The following is a 25,893-nucleotide window of genomic DNA, read 5'->3' as shown; positions in this document are numbered from 1 at the left end:
ACACTGTTTTTGATGTTCTTACAACTTACACAACTAAACATGTCAACATGCTTAAGCTCATTTTAGTGCTGAATGTGATTTTATAATTAATATCAGACAAAACTTTATGTATGTTAGCACTCTTGTCTCCTCGGTATTTGGATAATGACATCACTGTTAAAATTCAAGTTTAATAGATTAGGATTTAAAACTAAGTATAGCTTTTACAACAAAGTGCCTCGTGATTTTTCATGGCTGGCTACAGTAAGAAATCTTGGAAAATGCATGGTTTGCTTTTTGTCACTATCACTCTTTGCTTCCATCACTTTGCTATGAGTTTCCCTGAATCTGAAGCAAGTCATTCAGGTATTCGGATAATGCACTATTTGCTGTGAATCCAAATATAAAATTGTGTTCAGGCTTAGCTCTATTTTCTATTCCTCTTTTGGTTTGAAAAGTTGCTCCTTTTGTTCCACTCAGTTGCCGTTGAATTTTGCAAAGTCGATACACCACATGAGCATTTCTTTTCTAAGGAGCTCATTTATTTTGGAGATAGAAACGGTTAAGCCCAGGCAATAGCCTGCATTCCTATTCAGCTCTACATTTCACTTGGTGGGTAGAGCACCACTTATATATTTTTCTTCTTTTTTTCCTGAGAATATGGAATAAGATGACATATTGCTATCAGCAGCGTTTCCCCTGTGATCTGATCAGTTCTGACACAGCAGAGCTCAGCAGCCTTTTATTTAGCTGTTCAAACCTGTTTGACATCTGAAACTTCTCAGTGAGGCGGAGAAGAAAGTTTGGCATTCGACACGCCTGTCTAAAGCAAGACTGAGATTAGTTGTTATTAATTTAGTATTCGTATTTGCTGAAAAACACATGCAAGTTTTAAGGGACAATAGTCACAGAATAAAGTCAATATTAATAAAATATAAGGCTTTGAATACTGCTACGACACGGGAAAACTCATTGTTGATTTTCCTGAAATTCCAGAAAATCCCAGAACAGTCCCATGTCGGTAGGGAGTGGATGGGTCAGAGCTCTGAGCACGTAACTCTGTGTTTCAAAAGCTGCAGATTCCCTGATTGCAATTGTTATTGGGTTTGTGGCTGGTGAGGGAGGGGGCAGGGGAGGGATGAAAGCATAGCTTGCCAAATTGTCCTTTCAGGAGTATGTGCACTCTGAGAAATGTGGTTTTGATTACCTTATGTTTGTAGAAATTGCGTTGAGCCTCTGGATTTCACCAAAAAAAACCTCCTCTGAGCTTTGCGTAAGATCTTTAGTGTCTGAACCACCTGCCAACATCCAAATCAGAATCCCCCCCCCCCCCTCTCTCTCTCGCTCTCTCTCTCTCTCTCTCTCTTTTCTCCCTGCAAGCAATCACATGGACCTCCTGGCTCTAGAGCATTCATCACTTACTTGGTGCTTTCAAAAAGTTTTTAACTATCGTCCTGGAGAACTGCTGCAACTCAGGAGCTGATGGGACTAGCAGCAGTACTGCTGCAGGGACTTCTCAAGCCCGCCCCACTGTTTCATTTGACTTTTGCCCAGCCTTTAACAGCATCCTCAATAACGGGATGCTAGTGATTATGTTCCCCACGGTGAATAGAGGGTATTGTTTGGCTTTTCTCAGTCTCTCCCTGCTTGGCTTGATCGGGATGCACTTGGATGTTACCCATGGGAGCCCGACGGAAGATGAGGATTACTATCTGCAGGAAATTCTTAACCGGGAGCATTACTATTCCTTACGGGAGGCAGAAGAGCCTTATTCCGAGGCATCTGTAGCGGCACAACCTTTGGAAGAGGAACGCTCCAAACCCAGCAAGAAAGAGGTAAAAGCCAAAAAGGAGAATGGAAAAGAGACAGATAAGGCAGCCACTAATGCAAAAACAGGTAACTTTTTTCAATATACTTATGATGAAGCTGAATGTGAATGCTGTCGCTAGGTGACAAACTAGGAGATTTTATGTAGATGTTTAATGGTTAAGGCTAGGAATAGGTTAATTCTAGAATTATCCAGATAATTCAAGGATCAAGTAGAATTAGATTAATATTTCTCTCATTAATCAATGTTGTGCCAGATAACCAATGTCAGACATTAACAGTAACACATATGTTAATATTGAGGGTTGTGATTGGTTATGCTGCTCTGAAGGTCATTGTTAAAGGCCATATTGGCATAAGGGGAAAAAAAATACGTCACCCATATTCCACTAACAATTTTTTACAGGCTTTACAAATTGAGCCTCCTCTTTTCTATACAAAAATCTTTTTGCACTTCTGAAAGGTAAAGTTTATTCCCAGAGTAGTTAAACTCTATTTAATCCCATTTTTTGTTAGATCAGTTGACTGGTTCGTTTGTGCAGTGGCTAAGATGCTTGCTTGGAGAGTGCATGGGCTTAGGTTTATGCCTCCATCCTGTTACATTAAGGCTTATGCGGGGGGGCAAAAAAGAAAACGTTGAAGTATGAGAATCCAGGATTACTTCAGCATCGCATAGTCTAAGATCCAGCCTAACCACTTGGTAAAATGCAGTCGCTATACTATGTACATAGTTTGCAACTTGCTATATATGCCTGTGGTGGATGCACAGGAGATGGACATATATTCAAAGCACAGGCTCCCTTAATAGTGGAGACTAATACCGCTCAGAGTATTAGAACTATGATATCCATGATGGAGGCAGTTCCTGGAAAGATAATTGAAAACAGCTGAACCCACACTTACAGGCTCGCTCAGGCATCTGTACATACTTAATACGTCTTAATGCATGCAGACAATACAGTGGAGAATAATGCCTCCGGAAGGGCACCCATGGGGCAGCAATCTTTTGCTTTACTATGACAGAAACACTAATCATACAAATTCTTTAGAGTTCTACATGTGTGATGAAGACTGGGTACTGGATGTGTTATATATAAGTACAAGAGGAGACCATTTGGCCCATCAGTGTTTGCCTGGTTCCAGTGGCTGATTGATTTGTAAACTTTGCAAAGTTGGGTCTTAAAGGCTCCCAGTGATTCAGCATCCACGTCATGACTATGTAATCCATTCCAAACCCTCACCACTCTCTGTGTAAATATATGTCCCCAATCCTCCATCTAAGGTCTAGTACAAGGTGAAATCTCAGGTCCATTTTGCCACCAGTAACAGGGTCTGTGTAACAACTTGACGTACAATATTTTTGTAGAACGCCAAAAAATATTTTTCCATGAGCCAATTTATATTCGTGTGGCAGCAAATACATTCAGGAATTCCACCACGCTCCACAAGTTAACACCTCAATCCCCTTAATCTGACATTTGACAGCTGCTGCAGTTATAGAACTGAAAAACAATATAAAAAATAATGTATTTATTTTCAAAGAAAGATGATCTTATTAAAGTGCAACGGAAAAGGCAAATTTGCCGAGAGGAATATAATTCATATAAACCTAACAGGAAACATGGATGCAGTAAGGGACAGATACCTAAATATTTTCTTGTTAGCTTTATACAGTTATAATAATTGTATTAATCTCTGAAAATTTCCTTTTGCACTTGCTAAAATAGTGCTTTGTACAGTATAGTATATCTTATACAGCCTACCCCAATGGTTCTCAACCCTGATCCTGGGGACCTACTGTGTCTACTGGTTTTCATTCCAACTAAGCTCTCAATTACCTAACTAACCCTTAATTGAACTGACCATTTGCTTAATGAGACCTTTTTAATAGTTTTTCAGCTCATAAAGAGTTGCAGAATTCAAGTTACTTCTAAAATGTTATAGCTAACAAGTATTACCCCACTGGAAACGATAGTGGGCTATACAGTAACATATTTTATTTATTTTACTGGGTAAACTGTAAAAAACAGTGTTACAAGGTTATAAAATGAACAATAAAACAACTATGGTACTGTGCTCAGCAATAATACATTCTGCCAAGGCTTATCATTTCAGAACTATATTTAAATCTTGTGTAGCAGAACAGCTGAAAGATTTGCAGGGCGTGTAGGTCAATTAATTGTCTTACCCTTGGTTACACAGCTGTCTACAATGATTACATTTAGATTAATTTTGTTGTGGACTCGGAACGCTTGTGTGAAGGTCCTGTCAATTGGAGGGTCAATTAAGACACAGGAAAAATGTAACCAGGATTACACAGGTACACGACTGGAAAAGCTACCCTTCCACTGAAGAGACAGAAAGGCCCAAGGCTTATTAATTCTAGCTAGTTTTGACTTGTGTGAAATCTGTGTGCTTACAAGTCTGCATGGAGTAAGTATGGTTCACATGTACATTTACTTTACAAAGGCCCATTTTCTCTTCTGGTTGTAAGAGTGTTTCTCTTGAATCTGGACTTTGATTTGACTTACTAATTTCTGTTTTGCTCTTGGCTCCTACCTCAATTGAAATAAAATAAATAAATAAATAAATAAAACCTTTGACATAAAGACATACAGGCACAGTAACACTGTTAGTTTCTATTACAGTTAAAAGTGGGAACAAAAAAAATGAAAAGAACAAAAAGGGCAACTGGAAAAGCCCCAATGGCAGCCAGGAAGGAGAGGTCCACTATGAAGCTGTCAAAGAGGGTGAGTAAGGAGTAACTCTCTGTGTTTTTTGTGTTTGTGAGTACTGTACTTTGGTTCATAATTTAAACATGTGTTGGGTGTTTGAGAGTTTGTGTTCTGTGCACCGGATGATATCTGTACACACGAAAAAAAGATTGTAAATGTATTTACTGTGAAATATTATACAGGGGGCTGTAACTGAGGATCAAACCTTGGTGTCGTAGTTCAGAAACCAACATCAAGAGCCAGGCTCCTTCAGCGGAGTGGTCAAACACGTTTATATAGGGACCACTAAACTCAGTGAGCTGCAGCGTAACATGTTTCTCAATAAGTACCTATGAAGTACTGCTGTACATGATGCTTTTAATGTCTAACCATGCGCTTGTTCAATAAGTGTCCTGTGTGTGCTGAAACCTGCTTTGCTCATTATAGTACATGTTAACAGTTTTGTAGGTTCTTTCAGCTGATATTACACTGCATGTAATATCAGCTAAAGATAGCTAGAGCAATAGGAGGACTTGATCTTAAAGCTTTACTCCATGTTCTTTACTAAAGGCATAACCTTATTCTTCACTTTTGCAATAACTCCAAAATCCTACAATCCTAATCATCCCTACTCCTGACTGTCTCTAACCCTCAACCTATCCCTAATAAAAAAATTAAAAAAACACCCTGCCACTAACTGTACTCCTAACTTTATTATTTTTTTTTTACACAAACTTTAGCAACTTGTCTTCACATTCTCATTTGAAAATCCTAACATTCACTTTAAGGACTACCTGCTTATGCATGGAGTTAGTAAATATGACCTAAAATGCAGTGGCAATTGTTATGTCTGTAAAAACAAACACACACAAAAAAAGTTATCAGATTCAATTACAAATGAAATGCAGGGTAAACAAGTGGAGAAAATGTGTATTGCTGCTTCTGACTTTCCTGGTAACCGGGGGTCCAACCGGACCCCAGCAATAAAACAACATATAACTAACAACTGGAGTAAATGAATGAATGAAAATGTGTATATGAACACTTTATTTTGCTTTTCCTTTACTTCTAGCCATCGTTTAGTATAATGTATTGTTTATGCTATGCAAAATGGATGAGATGCCCAATGCGCACAGCTGTCTCTTAGCAAGTGAAGGCACCACTGTATTCTGGACGTGTTCTAGGAACATGTCATCTGGGCACGTGATATATTGGAAAGCCCCAAGCATCTTTCATTTGGTATATTGACTGTGTTCCTAGTTCTTTCTGTTTTCGAGTTAAAGGCACTTGGCACACCTACCGATTTGCTGCGCGTCACTGCACTGGAGCTCTGAATGAGGGGGTGGTAGAAAGGACGCATACGGGCATGCCTGACATCAATGAAAGTGCAAAGCCTGCGCTTTTAAATGTTGTTGAAACCGGAACGCTATCTGTTGAAGTGACCAAGTAATAGGCAGCAAACCAAACTTAGGAGCTGACTCATGTCACGTGACTCAAGCCTAAGTTTCAGTTTGCTGTAGTTTCGCTTAGGAATGTGTGTTCAGTACATATGATATTTCATTGGAAAGCTCCAAATTTGTACTTTCAAACAAGCCTTGAACTAAAGGAAGCTAGCTATTACAGTGCCTGAGATATTCACGTGAGAAGGTCGGGCCGGCGATACACTACGCCTGAGGTCCATACGGACTCCAAACCTAAAACAATTTGGGAAATTCAACCAGGTTACCTGGACTAGAATTATCCTTTGCATAGTGTAACAGGATGGGTGCCTGACAACTACCTAGAAGGAAACAAAAATCAAGTCACTAGATCCACATAATAACTGATACTAAAGCACTGTGGGGTCCGAATGGACCCCAGGTTACCTTATGGGAGTTAAAAAAAATGAAAAGCATTTCCTTGGTTGCGGTTTGCAGCAAAACACTGAATCGAGCGCATTCTAAGGCTTTTAAAGTTGCCAAGATGTTTCAAGCCTTAGGTCTTCAGATTAGACAATGGTTGTATTGAGAAGCTTACTCTTTTTGACAGACGTATGTTCCCAGTGAAAAGTGTTTGCCGTACAAATGGTCCTGCGCTGGCCTTGAAAGCAAATATGATCCCTGTGAGAGTACAGAAATTGGATTTTCATTGCTTTTATTTAATATGTTTGTTGTTATTTATTTATGTACAGGGATTTAATTTTTTTTTTTAAAGCACCAGCCATTAAATCAACCGTAGGGCAACCATGGGCAAGATTTGACTAGTCACGGTGACCACTCCTTGAGTCCTCTTATACTTCAGGGAAGTTGGGAAAAGAAATATCCAGGGAGCAAACTTCCGTTCTTTTTAATTCTGTTTTGATACTGGTGATGTAATGCAGTATAACAATACATCACTGATGATTTATCACTATGATTTCATTTCTTTTTTTGTTTTTAACAAGAGCTGTAATTCTCCTCAGACATGTTTTCATAGCCTAGGAAGCACACATGGTTAGCTGTTTCTTTCAACTATTTCCCAACCACACCACTGACAAGTGTAATGGCCAGTATTGTGTGAGTGAATACCATTACAGATGATACAATGCTACACTTTTTTGCACCTTGTATTCATAACAAATTAGAAAGACAAGGCATTAGTTACAAAACCTGCTGCTTTATATAACATAAAACCCACAGCTCTTATTCTACTCATATGCATATCCTTGGCCCTATGACAGATGTAATAGGACCCATGTGTAGCCCATAGGTTCAAAAATACTTGAATGTTTTTGCGGAAATACCTGCTTTGAAATGTCATAGCCCATACTTGTGGTTTGGATAAACCTACAGCAGCCAGAGCCAGTAAAAAGGCAGTGTGCAGTCAACATTTAGATGTCATTGGTTATTACTGGTTTTTCTTATTATGCAAGTTTGTGGGTGTATAAGAACCAAGGGATCCCTGAATCAGACTGATTAAATAGTATAAACAGTATTACTAACGGCTTTGGGTATATAGGATATTGTTTGTCTGATTACATTGATGTTCTGACCAGCATTATATTTTCATTAAAAACATGTGCAATAATTCTAAAGAATAGGCAAGCACTGTTAAGCAAGATAAAGCTGGAGTAAAGTGTTGTTAAAACATGCAGAAACATGGCAATTCACATTAAGTAGGGTGTTGTGATGTGCTTGGGAGAGGGGTATCCTGCATGCAGTCATGTGCAAAGGGGCAATATTGAAACTGTATTAGTTTCTAATTTTAGCTTTTCATGATTTTTTTTCATTGAAGAGGTTTTATTTAATCCCTTTTAAAATGTATCAGTGAGCTCATGTATCAGTGAACAATGTATCAGTGAGTTTCATGGCTTCAAAGCCTTAACCTGTATTTAAAAATAAAGACATTGTTATTTACAGTAGTGCATGTTACATCATGGTAGGTTTTGATCTCAGTATCTCAGAGCCAGTTATTATTTTAATTATTCCAGCTACTTCAAAGCAGGGCAATTACATCAACTGGGCAAAGGTTACAGTCAGATCTATCTTCTGCTAAAGGGCAATCAAATATTTAGTTAAATTAAAGTACTGTAATTGTAGGGTTTGAGAATTTCTCTGATCCTTAAACCCTGTGTTGGTTTTAGTATAATAACAACTCTTATATAAGTTATCTTTTCTGAAAATATGAAACATTTCTTTATGTGTGTACATGAATTGGGACAAGTAACACAATAACAACATTTAGATGTTTTCTGACAACTGTTAACATGACTTGAAAATGATATCTTAGTGTAACGTCAAACTAGGTTATGGAATGTTTCAGTGTCCATGCCTTAACTTTCAATTTCAATTTGTATGTAATTTCACCTTGGTACTATCTTTGGGGTCAAAACATGTCATTCATTAGAAAAGCAGATGACTGCTCAATGAAGGCTCTGAAGGGATGGGTATAATACTGTATTACTATCGAAATGAAATGACCTAGAAAGTGCGTGGAAGTAAGCTTTTTTTATTTTATTAAAATACATGCTTGCTATACTGCATGTTTTTTTTGTTTTTTTTCAAAACTCCACAATATACACCTACATAGCAAACTATGTAAATGCATAATATAACCATAAGAAAAGCACAAGAAAACTGCAAAATTACTATGCACATTTTGTGTGATAAAGTTTTATAAGGGATGTTACATTGCATATTAAACCATAATCTATATGTTCTGCTTGCTTGCCTTTCATAGTAGACTGGCCCTGGCAGGTGCAATGGTTCCTGACAAACGATAATGAATTATTGCTTATGCTCATATTGCTTAATAAAAGACAATAACATTGCTTTCACATTCCAAAGCTGTGTGCACTGGCAGTGCATTACGGTAAGGTTGTAACTCTATAAACTGGGTGACATTTATTAGAAAATATGTGGTTTTAGTTGCATAACTCACTTCTCAAATATCCCTGCTAATCAAACAGCCATACAGGAAGCTGTCAGTAGTGTAATATCCATAGTTTCATTACCTTTCTTTTAGAAAACTGGGCAAACCCTAAACCCTAACTAGCACCTATTGACAAAAACCATTTAACCAAAAGCTCTTTTGAATCAACTCAAAGTCATAAATCAGAACCAGGTTTGCAATGTCCTTCTTTTAGAAAGCCAAGTAGTATTGCACTATTGTCCTAAGGATCATCTTGTATATAAAGCTAATGAAATACAAACCATTATGAAATGTACAATTATACAAATGTTCACCTATTCCTTGCAGCATTTTGATACACTGCAAACTTTGGCCTATAACATGTAACTGGAACGATTGTATTGCTTGCTTCCCTTGTGCTGAGATATCATGCTGGGGCAATAGCAATGATATTGATTTTCTGTCTACTTCTGCTTAGAAATACTCACTGTCATGTAGCGGCGCTGAAGGACTATCCAGCATAGCTCCCTGCTCTACAACCAGGGAGAATATACAACAGGAATCTCCTTCATCTCCCAGTTATGAGCACCTTGAATGACCGCTCAAAGGACTGGTGTTCTGTAGCTCGTTTAGATTTCCATCCGTCGCTGAGATTGTTAATCATAAATCGGTACTTTGCAGGAAGTAGACCGATTGCGTAATTGTTGCTTCTGGTTTGGTTTAGTTTAACATGGCTTGGTCGGGCTTGTTTAATATGAGAAGGACATTCATTGACATACTCTAACTGCTCATAATTCATGAAAAACTTTTGTGACCTGTAGCATGCACTTTGTTCCACTTTCATATCAAAAGAGTGTTTCTGTGGTCACATCATCAGTGATTTTTAAAAATCTGTGCAGCACAACTGACATTTTTCCAATGTCCGCAATTAGAACCTTCTCCTATGCTCTTATTCATTCTCCATTCCTTAAAAATAGAGTGGTCATTGATTTTCTTAAGACAGTCTAGAATACAGATGCTCAAACTTGTTGGGATTAATCCACACCTGGGATCTTTAAAGCTACGTTCCGAACCTTGTCTTCTATTCATTTAAGGCCGACAAACAAACAGCTGCAATATAGGAACATCATTAATCACAAATGTTGGTGAAAAGTTTTTTATTGTTTCTTTGTTTTGTTTGGGTTCTTTGTTTCATTCTTTGATTCCCTGATTATATACATACTAATGATGTGATGTCTACAGTCTTTTGGTAGGAGAGAACTTTCAGTGCTAATATTTTCATTGGCAGTGATGAGAAACAACCGCCAACCTCCACGTGAAGTCGTTGGGAAACATTCTGAAGTACCCAAATTAATGAGGCTTTTATTGAGCATTTGCAGTGAAGTCAATTTCCTTTCTGTCTCAAACACACACTGGCGCTGTTCATTTGGAGGACTTTTTAATCAGCTGCAAATTAAGAGTATGTTTTCGTGGAATTTTGAACAGCTATCTTTAGTTATTTTTGCACTGATACATGGTTGTCTTTCTAAATTTGAACCCTCTTCTAGTGCCACGCAAGAATTGTTTTCCTCCTTTAAAATCTGGAATTTTAATTAAGAATGATCTATCTTACATGATTTATTTTCAAATTAACATACATACCTTTTTTTATTTTTTAAATTATAAAATATGATAACAATACCCATGTATCTGCTATAAAGCATACATTGAACAGTTTTAGGAATGCAGCATTGTGATCTGGCTCTGGTTTGATCATTAAAACAGACTCCAATGAAGTATTATCTTAAAGCACTCCCATGAGCTACAGGATAATTGGCAAGTAATGAATAGGAAAGTATGAAAGTGCATTATTTCCATGATTTCATACAAGCATATCTGGCAGTAGGTGTATTCAATGTTAAGGGGAAACTAAGCATTAAAGTCAACTAGATAAAAAAAAGAAAATATAGAAATTCCTCATTGTTAAGCTGCTCTGCTTGCTTACCCAGTTGGAATGCATCTCACAATAGATGTACTTTGAAAAAGTTCTTCTGTGGTTTACCCTTTTGTGCCCCCTTATACTACCAGTAAATGCCCTACCATATCATACCATACTGCACAGCACCGCACTACACCACACCACCACTCACACACGTTTGGTCACCATCAAAACTGTTGCATGAACCGGAGTGTAATACTTCAGCACCTCTGCACTTAAGCATTTGTATATCAACTGGCAAGTGTTCAGCTGATATCCCATCACACCTTTCTTCTTAAAGACGTACAGCCTCTATACATGAACCCCCAATATCTCTCACAAGCACCTGTGGGTACATATTTTTACACATTTTTCACAACAAAAGGAACTTTTTTATTTTAATTTCTTTGGTGCATATGTATAGCTATTATGTACTAATATATCACCTTACAGCACAATAATACGACGAAAAATAGTCAATGATAATACCCGAAAATAATCTTAATATTTTTTTAATAAAGTAGCCAACGCAAATATAGTATTAGGTGGTGGATTGTGCCGATCGCCGACTTGGAAACCCTGCATTCATTGTCACTATTTTTGCTTTGAAAATAATCGGTTATTTTTTTTAGCAGTCATTTTTAAGTTTTAACCTCTCGAAGTGCTTAACACAGAAAACCTGCCCCTTCAACTCTCTGATTGGTTAAATGTTGTGTCAAGACGTAACACAGATGTCGTGGTTTGAAGATTTTTTTTTTTTCACCCAGCAACACAGTGATCTAGTCTGCTGGAAGTGCAGTCAATCATTATTGTTAAAGGCACAGTAGCATCTGCAAGACGGGCGGATCAGGTTTTTTCAGCCGGACGGTGACACCCACTTCACCGGGCGTCACACTTGGCTGAATAGGCCTGGGGAGAGCCCTGTATCAGTTTCCTTGATGTACAAGCATCCCAAGCTGACTTTACAAAAATATAACAAACTAAACTGCTCACTAGTAAAAGGCCAAATATTTAGATATATGTTTTAAGCCTATGTTTAAAAATATTGATCGAATAAAGAAGTAAATAAATAGCAAAATGGGATCCACTTGTTTTTCTTAATATTAAACAGATTGGGCAGGTATGCCAAGTCTCGCTCATTTGTAATGAGCCTCACTCAATTTTAGCAGTCTCGCTCATAAAAGAAATGGAAATGATAATGCATTTGAATTGAATATTCACAAATCCTACCCTAGGTTTATTCAAACCCCACTCATTTGGATGATCTGACGTTTCTGTTGAGGTGATATTTTTAACAAGGTAAATAGCCTTAATTATAATTTATCTTTTTTTTTTTTTAAACCTCAGAGGGCATCCTAAATAGATTTGTTATTGTTGTTTATCATTGTAATGTTAATGTTTTGACAGTGTGCCCTCCTATGGGCCTGGAAGCCTTGGGCATTGATGACTTCCAGCTGCACGCCTCGACAGTCAAACGGTACGGCTTGGGAGCCCAGCGGGGGAGGCTTAATATTCAGGTAAAAAAAAACAAAAAAAAACACTTTACTTCCTGCAAAAAAGAAAACATGCTGTTATACTCCTTTATTCCATGTGAGCTGAGGGACAAATGCATTCTTCAAACAAGCATATACTTCATAAATGTCCCAACTTGTGATGTATTTTACCTCTTATATATTCCTAATGCTGGCTATTGTTGTCATACTAAATATATTGTAGATTATTATATCTTACTTTTGGTAACTTGTTACTTTTTTTTTTTTTTTTTTTTTTTAAATCATATGCTACAATAAAATAAAAATGGCAGCTGACAGGCCTATTCATTTGTGAAACCTGGAGTACCGGCCTCTACATCCTTGTTTTGCAGCATTCGGGAGCTATATCGAGGGGACTAGCTGCAGATTTTATCAGTAGAAGAAATTAAGGGATAAATATTACTTGTATGGTACTTAAGTTTTTCTTACACCACAACTACAGAAAAAATATTTAGATATACTGTATAGGAACAGTCCGGGATTTAATTTTCAGCTAAAATATAATAGTCATACAATGGGACTGATGTCTAACTAAATGTTGCATGCTGTGTGTGAATATATTCTAACAGTTATTGTTGATGCATTATTTTACCTTGGAGTAATTTTAAAGTGCTAATTTTAAATGGGTTCTATAATTACAATACTACCTGCTGTAATCAGTAGACAAAAAATGGTTTTTAGAACAATTGGCAATTAATGAGTTACCTACTATTAAAGAGAAACTTCCAGAATGTAAACTATGCAAAGTTTCAGGACCTGCTCCTCCCCGAACTGTACCACCTTTCATCCTCACCAGGGGTGTTGGCAGTCGAACTGTCGCCCTGCCTATCTCTCAGTGCAGGTGGAGAGATGTCAATACAAATTTAGAGGCAGCGCTGAGTCTACCATAAAAATAAGCGAGAATAACAAAAAGATGTAATACATGCTTATGTTATGAAACAATGCTCTGACTGAATATACTGCAGTGAGAGCGAGATTGTTAGTACAGAATCTCGGCAACATATTTATTTTACAACAAGGTAATCAATTGGTTGACTGCATTTTTTACCTCCAGTCTTTTCTCTCAACTCAACATTGTTTTGGCTAAGAATACATGCAGTTGGGATTTTTCAGTAAAATCTGCACTGTTCTTTCAGTAAACATTATACTTACAGCATAAACAGCTAGTTATATAAAGTTGTTATTTTTTTCTAATTCAAAATGCTACCCCTGAAGTGTGTTGTGAAGCAATGCAGCAAAGCTGCACATACAGAGACCATTTCATTGTAAGAGCCTCTTAAACATATGGTTCACTTTACACAAGCTTTCAATCAGACACGCGTACCAGCTGCATTTAAGGTGGTTGTGTAAAAGAATAACATCAAACGCTTGAGATTTTGGAACTGTGTTTAATGTATAAATCTAATATCCTGCTGGCAAACCGAATATTTTAAGATCAGCTTGCACACTGTGTGCTGGAGGCTGATGGTTCAGTGGGCGCTGGTAACACAGTTATTCTTTGTCGGAAGGTTCAAATGTCCCATAGGGCAAAGGCTGGACATAATTCAGTTTAAAGTGCCCAGTTATTGATCATTTGCAGTAACACCTGATCAGTGGTTGGGGTTGGTGATTGTCGCTGTGACCTCCTGGGGATTTGGATGATATATTGTCTTGGGGGTGTTGGGAAAGTAAAGGAAATCACATAATGTAGAGTGGTAAAGTGGTGTTACTATTAAGAAAGTATTTAACAGGGTCCCTGTGGGCAGACCTGCAGTTATGGCACGACCGCAAGGTATACAGCGTGAGTCATACAGTCAGGGGAGTGCAGTTTTGCATCCCGGTTGTGGAAGTCACTGATCTTCACTGGGGATTCCATAGAGAGTCACATTGGCTTAGGCGATTCTGTGGGTTAGGGAGGTTAAATTGGCAGGGAGTAAGTCACCTCATTTTGCAGTCATAAGCAAGAATGCCCCTTAGAGACCAGGTGCCTGATGACCTCAAGTGGACACCTGCAGGACTGGCCTTTGTCCTACAAGACAGGATGGCAATGGAATCGGAGGACGCTCACTGACCTTTAGTCTGCCTGAGCTGCTACAGTTAGGAAGCATAATTGGACATTCTAAACTGAGGAGAAAAACAGGGATAAATTATTGGGTACTTTAAAGACTAATAATAATAATAATAATAACAATAATAATAATAAAACATATAATTCCCGTTCAGCATAGAGTGCTTGATTGAACAAATTCCCATAAAAAAAATAACGTTGAATTATTATTTTTTTGGGGTGGGCGAGGGATCAGTACAGGGGAAGTATTTAACAGTTGCTGTAAGTTCTCAATGACCCCCACGCTGCGTTGGCCCTGCATTAGTGTATCCACTGAAACAAACACAATGCTTGTAGGAGAAATGTCAGGTAAACCTGCCATCTAGTTCCTTTTCTGATTCTGTAAAAGGTTAAGAAACATATTGTAGTAATTATCCCACTGTGACAGAGATCGAATGAGTCTTAGTGTTAGATCTCCCTTTCGACCTGTGAGAGCACGGTGTACGAGGAACAGAGTACCCTTAATGAAATGGCACGACAATTTATTCCGTAGGGTAGATGGAAGTCGGTCAGTTCGGAAGGGGGCGGAGCTATGGCACCCGAGCTCAGTGACCCAGACGGTAAGCGGCGTGGCATCCGAGGACTGGAGGAGCGGATGCGCTCGTTAACCTCGGGGTCATGGGCAAGGGTATAAATAGGGGGCATGGCTTGAGTGATCTGTTCCTTTGCATATGGTTAAATTATATGACCAAGAAGGAGCCCGTTTGTGAGATCGACCGTGAGTGTTTTGTGTCTGTGTTCTAACACTGTGTGTCTTGTGTGTTGTTGTCTCACTAAAGATTACTGAGCACGATCCGGAGCTGCAGCCGCAGGCCAGCGACAAACCCGGACTTCACCACTCACCTTTTCACTACTGGAACTGTCTTTTGTTTTGCACCTTTTAGCACTTGAATCACGCACTGTCTTTGTGTTTGTGTTTAGTGTGGGTGTCGGAACGGGACTTTGGGGTTGCGGGTCAAACCCGTAGGATTATAACGAGAAGTGATACACGCCGCTGTATCACTTCCAGCATTATTATTAGTTACAGGTTTTGCCTTGAGGCTCTGGACATTTATTAATTTAAATAAACACCCTTGCACCTGTACCAACGTTTGTCTGTGTGATTCTTCTGCACTGCACTCACCTGCACGTCATTACCACTTTGCCACACGTGGTTGTCAGAAGTAAGGATGGACTACGCAACACTGTCGGCGCTGCTGGAGCAGCTGGACAGCAGACGGGAGGTGGAGGAAAGACGGAGAGAGGAGAGGTACACTGCGCTGATCGAGAGGGTCGGGCTGGCAATACCTCCCACAGCATCAGCAGAATGCAGCTTCAGAGCGCCCAAAGCACGGACGCAGAAAATGACGGCGGATGATGATCCAGAGGCATACCTGGTGGCATTTGAGCGGCTGGCTACCACCGCGTCATGGCCCCGACAGTTCTGGGCAAGCCAGCTGGGACCCTGCCTGATGGGGGAAGCGCAGGCAGCCTACCAGGCGATGGGGGATGACGACGCCGCTCAATATGACCTGGTAAAGCTGGCTATTCTCCGCCGTCTTAACATTACGGAGGAAACGCACCGAGTGAGGTTCAGGGAGTACAGGAGGTCCCCGAACGTACGCCCCAGGGTGGTCGCGCAGAAGCTCTGTGACCACATGATACACTGGCTCACCCCGGCGCTAAAAACAACTGCCCAGATGGGGGAGGCCATCGTCATTGAGCAGTTTTGTCATGTGGTCGGCGCCGAGACCCAAGGATGGATACGGCGCCACAACCCCGACACCCTGGAACAGGCAGTCAAGCTCGCTGAGGACTTCGAGGACTCCCTGGTATCCGCCCAGACCGGGCTACTCACCCCGCTATCTCAACGGAGCGGCCGAGCCCCACCTCCTCTCTCTGCTCCACCAACCCCACCACCAGGACCGGTTCAACGACCTCCGAGAGCACCAACCCCAATGGGCGACCTTGCCTCCTCTTCATGGAGACCAAGGTTGGCCCCCAGCTGGGGTAGAGGTGCTGCCCCTGCCCCGTTGCCATACCAGCAGCGGGACAGACCATTTAATACTGTGCCCTCCTTTCCCCCTACCTGTTTTAGGTGCCGCCAGCCGGGACATCAGGCTAGGTCATGCCCATCTGCGATGGAGTGTGACGTGGCCGTCTGTAATCTGGCATCTGAAGCGGGTAAGCGAGGGAAAAATGGTCGGGAGGGGCCTTGTATTGTTAAGGTGATTTTTGGAAATGTGAAAACCCATGCATTAGTGGACACAGGGTGTGGTCAGACCTTAATTAGAGCATCTCTCTTAGGCGGTATGGTGTGGCAGCCACAAGGTCAGGTGGCGATCTCCTGTATCCATGGAGACACGGCAACATACCCCACAGTAAAAGCATATTTATCGGTCGGTCCGATGAAACGTTCCCTGGTAGTTGGGGTAGCGGAAAGGTTACCACATCCCATTATTCTGGGTCGGGACTGGCCCAACTATAAAGATTTATTGAAATTAAGGGCAGTCCCGGCCATACACGCAAATGTGGCAGAAAAAGTAGAAGGGGAAATGATTGGTAATGTTTTTCCCTTTCAAGCGGAAATGTTCTCTTCCCTGTTCCGGCCGAAAAAAACAAACAAAGAGAGAAGGCTGCGGAAATGGGAGGGAGCGTTAATGAGACAAGGCTGGGGGCTGGTGGGAGCCTGTTATAACGGTGAAAAACGTCAGTCGAGGGGGGTCGGAACGCAGTGTGACCGAGAGGGCGAGGTTACTGGGCCATCAAGGGCAGATGTTACTCCCGCCCCGCTCAATATACCGGACATGTGGCACTCGAATGTGAACCTAGTGTGGGAGCAGGACAATGACCCATCACTGGTGCACATTCGGGGACAGGTCCGGTCCATTGAAGGTAAGGATGTTGAAGGCGCTGGGGCACTAGTATTTCCACACTTCATTATCAAGGGGCAATTACTATATAGGGTAAACCTGGCCGCGGGCACAGGACATCCTGTAACACAATTATTGGTCCCCCCGTCTTGTCGGCTGGAGGTCATGAGGCTGGCGCATGATATCCCTTTTGCGGGGCACCTCGGAGTTGACAAGACAAGGGAACGGATATTGGCTCGATTCTTTTGGCCAGGTCTTTATAAGGAAGTGTCGAAATATGTAGCCACATGCCCAGACTGCCAGAGAGTAGCGCCGGGTCGAGTGCGCCCCGCCCCTTTGGTCCCACTGCCGATTATTTCCACCCCCTTTGAACGCATCGCAGTGGACATAGTCGGCCCTTTGCTACCTTCTGACTCCGGGTATACGCATATATTAGTGGTGGTAGATTACGCAACGCGATACCCAGAGGCAGTTCCATTGAGGTCCACTAGTGCTGCTGCGATAGCCAAAGAACTAGTGCAGATTATGGCAAGAGTAGGGATCCCCAACGAGATATTGACTGATCATGGAACTAATTTCTTGTCAAATACGCTACAGCAGGTATATAAATTACTAAAAATACGTCCCATCAGAACGTCGGTTTACCATCCACAGACGGACGGTTTGGTGGAACGTTTTAATCAGACTCTAAAGGCGATGCTGAGACGATTTGTGAATCAGGAGCAAAAACATTGGGCATCGCTTCTTCCCTACCTCCTTTTTGCGGTGAGAGAGGTGCCGCAGAGTTCGACAGGGTTCTCCCCCTTCGAGCTCTTGTACGGCCGACAGCCTCGCGGCATTCTCGATCTGTTGAGAGAGGGGTGGGAGGAGCACAAAGGCTCGTCCAAAAATGTAGTGCAGCATGTGCTCCTACTGAGAGATCGCCTAGATTTGGTCGGTCGTTTGGCCCAAGACAATCTCAGATCGGCTCAGCATCGACAACAGCAGCATTACAATCAAAATGCATTAATCCGAACTTTTCGACCTGGAGACAAAGTAATGCTGCTACTTCCCTCAGCGGAATCCAAACTATGTGCTAAATGGCAAGGGCCATATGAGGTGATTCGGGCTATAGGAAAGGTGAATTACGAAATTAAACAGCCCGATCGCCGTAACAAAAAAGAAATTTATCATATAAATTTATTAAAGCCCTGGCAGGCAAGAGAGGTGTTATTTATAGCCCCAGGCAATATAGAGGATGATTTAGGGCCCGAGCTAGAACCCTCTAGCACAAAGAACATTTCGATGGGGGAACAGTTACTTCCTGATCAGCAACGTGAACTACGTAGGTTAATTGAGGAATTTAGCGATGTTTTTTCTAACACGCCCGGTAGAACTAACCTCGCTGAATATGACATTATCTCTCCCCCAGGTGTCACAGTGCGAGAGAGACCTTACCGGATCCCGGAAAGTCGACGGAGTGGCGTTCGCAAAGAGGTATGGGACATGCTCGAACTTGGGGTGATTGAGCCTTCCAGGAGCGAGTGGTGCAGTCCAATTGTGATAGTGGCCAAAAAGGACGGCACCAACCGCTTCTGCGTTGATTTCCGCAAGGTAAACGCTATTGCCAAGTTTGATGCGTATCCCATGCCTCGGGTCGACGAACTCCTAGATAGACTGGGGACGGCGAGGTTCATCTCCACTCTGGATCTGACGAAGGGATATTGGCAGATCCCGTTAACTCGTAGTTCTAGAGAGAAAACCGCATTTTCAACACCAGAGGGGCTGTTTCATTTTACAACCATGCCGTTTGGGTTACATGGTGCGCCTGCTGCCTTCCAGAGACTGATGGACCAGGTTTTACACCCACATCGTGAATATGCGGCAGCGTATATTGATGATGTGGTCATTTACAGCTCCACCTGGCGAGAGCATTTGGCTAGGATCACAGCCGTCCTTCAGTCTCTAAGGGCAGCCCGGCTGACAGCTAACTTGCGAAAATGTGCGTTTGCCAAAAAAGAAACGCAATATTTGGGGTTTGTAATGGGGAATGGCAGGGTGAAACCCGTTGTCTCCAAGGTCCAGGCCTTGGTAGACGCGGCAATCCCCAAAACCAAGGCTCAAGTGCGGTCGCTACTGGGGTTAGCCGGTTATTACCGCCGCTTTATCCCCGAGTATGCCACAGTGGTTAATCCCTTAGTTGACCTCACCAAAAAGAGCGCACCAAATTCAATTAAATGGTCAGAAGAATGTCAGGGGGCGTTTAATACTGTTAAGCAGAGACTTTGCCAGGCCCCTGCTCTCATCACGCCAGACTTCACTAAGAGATTCATCCTCCACACCGATGCTTCGGATGTCGGCTTGGGTGCAGTCCTGTCTCAAATGGTAGGCGGAGTAGAACACCCTGTTCTGTACATAAGTAAAAAAATGCTCCCTCGGGAGCGCAACTACTCCGTCGTCGAAAAAGAGTGTTTGGCCATTAAATGGGCTACTCACTCTTTAAGATATTACCTGCTGGGACACTCATTTGATCTTGTCACTGACCACGCCCCACTCAAGTGGTTAAGCACAATGAAGGACAGCAATGCCCGGATAACTCGGTGGTATCTGGCATTGCAGCCCTTCATGTACCATATGGTACACCGTGCAGGGAAAGACCACCAAAATGCGGATTATTTTTCCCGGGAGGGGGGAGTAATGGGAAAGGTAGGTTTAGCCGAGTGTTCCTTCGGCTCCACTCTGAGCGGTGGGATATGTGACAGAGATCGAATGAGTCTTAGTGTTAGATCTCCCTTTCGACCTGTGAGAGCACGGTGTACGAGGAACAGAGTACCCTTAATGAAATGGCACGACAATTTATTCCGTAGGGTAGATGGAAGTCGGTCAGTTCGGAAGGGGGCGGAGCTATGGCACCCGAGCTCAGTGACCCAGACGGTAAGCGGCGTGGCATCCGAGGACTGGAGGAGCGGATGCGCTCGTTAACCTCGGGGTCATGGGCAAGGGTATAAATAGGGGGCATGGCTTGAGTGATCTGTTCCTTTGCATATGGTTAAATTATATGACCAAGAAGGAGCCCGTTTGTGAGATCGACCGTGAGTGTTTTGTGTCTGTGTTCTAACACTGTGTGTCTTGTGTGTTGTTGTCTCACTAAAGATTACTGAGCACGATCCGGAGCTGCAGCCGCAGGCCAGCGACAAACCCGGACTTCACCACTCACCTTTTCACTACTGGAACTGTCTTTTGTTTTGCACCTTTTAGCACTTAAATCACGCACTGTCTTTGTGTTTGTGTTTAGTGTGGGTGTCGGAACGGGACTTTGGGGTTGCGGGTCAAACCCGTAGGATTATAACGAGAAGTGATACACGCCGCTGTATCACTTCCAGCATTATTATTAGTTACAGGTTTTGCCTTGAGGCTCTGGACATTTATTAATTTAAATAAACACCCTTGCACCTGTACCAACGTTTGTCTGTGTGATTCTTCTGCACTGCACTCACCTGCACGTCATTACCACTTTGCCACACCCACTTACATGAATAAGAAGATCTGTGTTGAAAGACATGGAAACAAAACGTTTGCTAAGCGTGGATAATTGTGCCATCTTCTTCAAACAAGAGAGATACATGCTGTTTTCTATCAGAATATTTAATTACAGTGCAGGGAATATGTAGGCTTAGTTCTGTGAAAAGGGGTTTATTTTGAACTTAACTGTTGCTTGTGGGGTCTTGACACCATCTTAAATCACGTCATTTGGTGCCAGTATTTTTCCCCAAATTTAAGAGTTAAGTTGAATTCTGCACTAACATTATAATTAAAAACTGCTTTGGAACAGAGTTTACCCTACTGCTGACACAGAGGTCGTCGTCCAGGCCTGTGTCTGAATGTTTTGGATTAGGTTCCTGCTGCTAGTATTTTGACTGGTGCTAGGTGGCTCAAACTCATAACTCCAGATTTGACTCAGTTACACTGACTGATTTAGTTTTTTGTAATATGAAATATGCCCCTTAGAATAAGCTATGTTCATTTTAGAAGTCTTTGGGTTTATATGACAGAAAGTCTCATACTGCCCTAAATTAGACTTCAACTTGAGTGTCCCCAGGGAAGTAACCAGACTCAAACAGGGAAGCTGCAACTAACAGTTAACCCTTAAATGCAAAATCATGCCAGTTCTGCTTGAGGAGAAGTTTCATTAGTTTTAGCTTTACCGGAAAAGTGGTGGTGTGCTAATCTGGCCACTAGGGGGCTTATAGCCATCAAAAGCTGTCCGCCCCCAAACCTCCCGATTGCTATGGCAGTTATGTTTAATTATCTCAAGGAAATAATGCACTACAGCTTCAGGGTTCCTTTATGCTTTTGCTTTGTCTATAACCACCAGCTGGCCTATACTACAAGTGTATTACCAAGTGTGCTTATTCTTATCATACAGCTGTTGGACATTTAAACTTTAAACACCAAAATAGAGAAATCAAGCCACGCTTTCTCTCCACACTATGCCTAAATGCATCATCTTAATTAGAGTAGACCAACTTTTGATTATTTTCTTTCTCTGGGTTCAAATGCACTGTCATATAGGGCATACTGCAGTTGTGACAGTAAACCTGTGTTAGGACTCTTGACATGGCCATGATTTATATATGCATGGGGTGGTTAACCCAGTCTCTCTTTCAGGCTGGTATCTACGAGGATGACTTCTATGATGGGGCCTGGTGTGCAGGGAGGAATGACCCGCTGCAGTGGTTTGAGGTGGATGCCAGAAGACTAACCAAGTTCACTGGAGTCATCACACAAGGCAGGAATTCCCTGTGGTCGTGAGTACCTTAAAAAAAAAAACACAGCATCATCACATACTTTGTGCTAGGGGTAACAATAAAGCTTTAATCCCATTTCCATTTGTATAACAGGAAGTCCCTTATCTTTTTCTTAGAATTTTCCACACTTTATTTTCACTTTTGGAAAATGTATCCTGCCAGCACACTATAAATTCACTTCCTGTGCATTAGGTATTAGGGTTAGTTGGGGGTCCTAACCCCTGTTGCACAAGTAATATGTAATCCGATGATCAGATATTACTTAGGAAATCATTTACTTTCCTATTATCCATTTACAGAAGATATTGGATGAGCTTTTGAGTGTCACAATGCAGCAGTCACTGCTGTTGTGTGAACAGAAAAAAATAGCAAATATAGAACAATTTACACTTGCTGTAAGCGTGAAGAGAGCAGTGCAAGTCAAATACACCCAAAGTGTCCCAGCTGATGAATGACCCAGCACCTGTCATGTGGATATAAATATCGAAGGGAGATGATTGTGTTAAATCAATATTGCAGAAAAAGCACAGCAACAGTAAGTGAGAATGTTCTGGGGCAGCACCTCACACTATCAACTATTAAAGATCCTCCACATATTCTGCATTCACACTTTCACAGCATGGTACATGTACAAAACAATCTTCAAACACAAACGGTTCGGCACCATGTTGGAAATTTCAGGTAACCCTTTTTTACGGCATTTAGGATATATATATATATATATATATATATATATATATATATATATATATATATATATATATTAACTTTAATAGGAGTAAATTGGTCTTGGTAAATGCATGTCATGTTATTCTAATTTGGGATCTTTCGCTTCCTGCATTTAGCTTCTTTAAAAGGAGCATCGTAATGTGTCATTGTGAGGGCAGGGCAATATGTGATAGTAGCAATACTGCCTATGTATTCAGCTTAGCCTGATGAAAGTCACAGCTAAAGGTTAATTGATTTGGTTTAGAGCAACACTCCCGGAGACTCTCTTTGAGGCTTTGATATGCAAAGGCCGTTACATTTTAGAAAATTCTTCTACCTTGTTAAATTTAGATGAAGATTTGTGTACGTGGCGCCTGAACTTGAATAGCTTGAAATGAAGAGCACCAGAAGAGGGGAATGAATGATATCTCCTGTGCAGTTTCTAGCCTTGACTTAAATCATTGACTTTAATTTATTACCTTTTTAAAAAATCTATTATGTACATTTCTCTACTGCTGTTTCTGCTCTCTGATTTTTTTTTTTTTTTTTAACCAGGCTTACTGAACAAATATCCTTTTAAAATCACCTAAAAACTGATTTTTCTAAGTTAGGTGGTTTTAGAAATGTCCACTAGGGGCCGGCAACCATAATTCCTGCCCCCTTCTACAATGATTGCAGTTGTAAATTTGTAAATCAAAAATCTCTATACAAAATTTCAGTTATAGAGGGGGACAGAAATAACTGCACATTGGGCCTAATGTTTCCGGAACAGTAATCTGTCCAAAAAATAAAATAAAAATAAAAAATCCTAACTAATTGTTATTGAGAAAAAAAAACAGAAGCTGGGATTCACCCACAGTTTAGATATTACCAGTCCAGCTAGCAGGTTCATCAAATAATGTACCTGCCTTCATTAGAGAGCAGGCTGCACAATTCTTCCATTGTAATTCTGTCCTTTCAATGTAATTCACTCAAATACATAAATATAATTATGTATAGAAAGTCCTCCAGTGCATTAATTCAGTGCACTACAATACCTTTAGGCACCTTTCAATTAGTGGCACATACTGGGTTGAATATCCACCATACAATATGAACGCCTTAGAAGATCTGACAAGAATACACCCTGCAACTCAAAATGGCAGCAAAGTGACACATCATTTACCTTGAATTATTTACAAGGATCTTTATGTTTTTTTTTTTAATTATTATAAGGTACAGTACTTGAAAAGGGATAAAGGAGAGCCTGGCCCGAGCCGGCTCAGCACACACTGTGAAAGAGAATGGAGTCTTCTGTGGGTCAGAGGAAACAGATACAATATCAATAGCTTTAAATGGCATATTATAGTTTTATTTTAATTGTATGCTGAAGTTCATACATCTTAAATAACTGTTTTCAGTCAGTATTGCCAGACTTTCTATATGCCAACTCTGGGATGTTATATTATTATACCTTAAAATACCCTTGCTTACATCTGAATAGGTCTGAATTCACAGCATCTCTATTCAATGGTAAAAATACCAATCTGGATGAAGCGATGTACTTCACGTTGAAACATGACTGAAAGTGGCAGACGCAAGATAACGCTGGCTCTTATGCCTACAAAGACACTTTAGCTGATGTAGCTATAGTTGCATACAGTATTGGCAGGCAACTCCAACTGAAGAGAAACTCCAGAACCCAGATGAAAGCATCTTAACATAGAATACATTAAAATAAATACATATACATGTTTTAAAAATATGCCTCCATGACTCAGGAATCTGGTTTTGGTTAAACAAACATAGGTGTTTATGGATGTACAGTAGGTCTGCAATGTATTATTCATGCCATAAGGGGTGCTATGTACTGTATGCTTCTAATGGAAACAAAAGGTGCCAGAATCATGCACTTTCAGTGCTGCATTGTAAAAAGCTTTGGTTGCATGCCAAATGTTTTTGGCGAGCACACTGTCGATCTTTCATTTATTCAGATGCAATCATAAGTGTGGGGGTGGAAGTTTACTTCATAATGAGATTATTATCTCAAACACTTTTGCAGAGGACCAGTTGAACCCAAGTGGGCTCAGATCTGTTGAAATCCTGAATTACTCATCAATTACTTATCATTTCCAATGGGCTCCTATGCCGCGCTTGTCTTTGCCTATATGAATGACCAAGGGGAAATTCAGTATTTTGCTTGCTGAATAAACCTATGTGTTAATTAATATGCCATTGGCCTTGTGACTGCTAAGGAAATAGAAAATTGGTGTGCCTGCTGAGCCACTGTAAAAATTGACCTTTTACATTGTTCTGAAAAACTTTGTTATTGGGGGTCCCCTGAGTATCTCATCTGCTAACAGCATAGCCTTGTGGTGTGCAGGGTGAGTCATACAGTAAAGGAAGCACACCCTGGCTGCTCGAGGTCTCCTAAAGAAATTCACATTGGTTCTGGCACTTTTGTGGTTTAGGGAGACACAACCAGAAAGGACTGTTTCTCCTCATCGTGCCGAACTGGAGCTTACTGGCCAGACGCATGGTGAGCTCATCAGACATCTGCAAGTCTGACCTTTGTCCTCCAGAGGCCGATAGTTTGCTGACATCTGCTCTCAAGTTCTTGTGTATAAATAAAGCAATTGACTTGGTCTTGAGATCAGAGATGCCCACTGAACCTTCAGTTCTCTTGCAGGTGGAGGGAATAGCTGTGGTGAGGGAATATCATTGTACAACTAATTGGACAAACAAACAAACAAAAAAAAAACATTAAATTATTTATATGGTTTAATTGAAAAACTCCAGTGCAGTGTTAAGGTATAGATTTGAAATGGAAATCAGAAATCTGTAGGAAATAAAGTTGATGACTGTGTGTGTATTTTCAGTTTCAGAAATAGCACTGTCAAATACTGCTTATGTGTACTGTACATAACAACATATACCTGATCCACATTATCCTGTTAATCTGTTTTTACATAAGACTTTTTAGTCTGCAAGTCCATTCTTATAACCCTGGTTCTGGCTAGAATACAAAGATCTCACCTTCCAGGATCTCCAAGATCCTTTGTTCTAACCAGTTGCCCAAACAACCTTCTTAGCTGCTATAAATA

The 25,893-nt window shown here is 41.0% G+C and overlaps 1 protein-coding gene across 2 annotated transcripts in view; it reads left to right on the top strand.

Annotated features, from left to right (window-relative positions):
• Positions 1 to 1,359: 1,359 nt before the first annotated feature.
• Positions 1,360 to 25,893, top strand: part of LOC117418063 (inactive carboxypeptidase-like protein X2) — a 50,508-nt gene continuing 25,974 nt past the window's right edge. Inside the window, exons 1-4 of one of the 2 annotated variants that reach the window (XR_009306774.1) lie at positions 1,360 to 1,875; positions 4,455 to 4,556; positions 12,253 to 12,362; positions 21,963 to 22,102. Coding sequence is in view for 1 of the 2 variants with exons in the window: in XM_034030626.2 (XP_033886517.2) it covers positions 1,560 to 1,875; positions 4,455 to 4,556; positions 12,253 to 12,362; positions 21,963 to 22,102 (668 nt within the window). In the remaining variant the exon portion in view is untranslated. The remainder of the gene's footprint in view (positions 1,876 to 4,454; positions 4,557 to 12,252; positions 12,363 to 21,962; positions 22,103 to 25,893) is intronic. The other variant, XM_034030626.2, reaches the window with a different exon arrangement.

This window comes from Acipenser ruthenus, chromosome 13 (genome assembly GCF_902713425.1).
Source record: "Acipenser ruthenus chromosome 13, fAciRut3.2 maternal haplotype, whole genome shotgun sequence".
Taxonomy (NCBI): Eukaryota; Metazoa; Chordata; class Actinopteri; order Acipenseriformes; family Acipenseridae; genus Acipenser; species Acipenser ruthenus.
The sequence above is the reverse complement of the archived record's forward strand: the minus strand, read 5'-3'. Positions and strand labels throughout refer to the sequence as shown.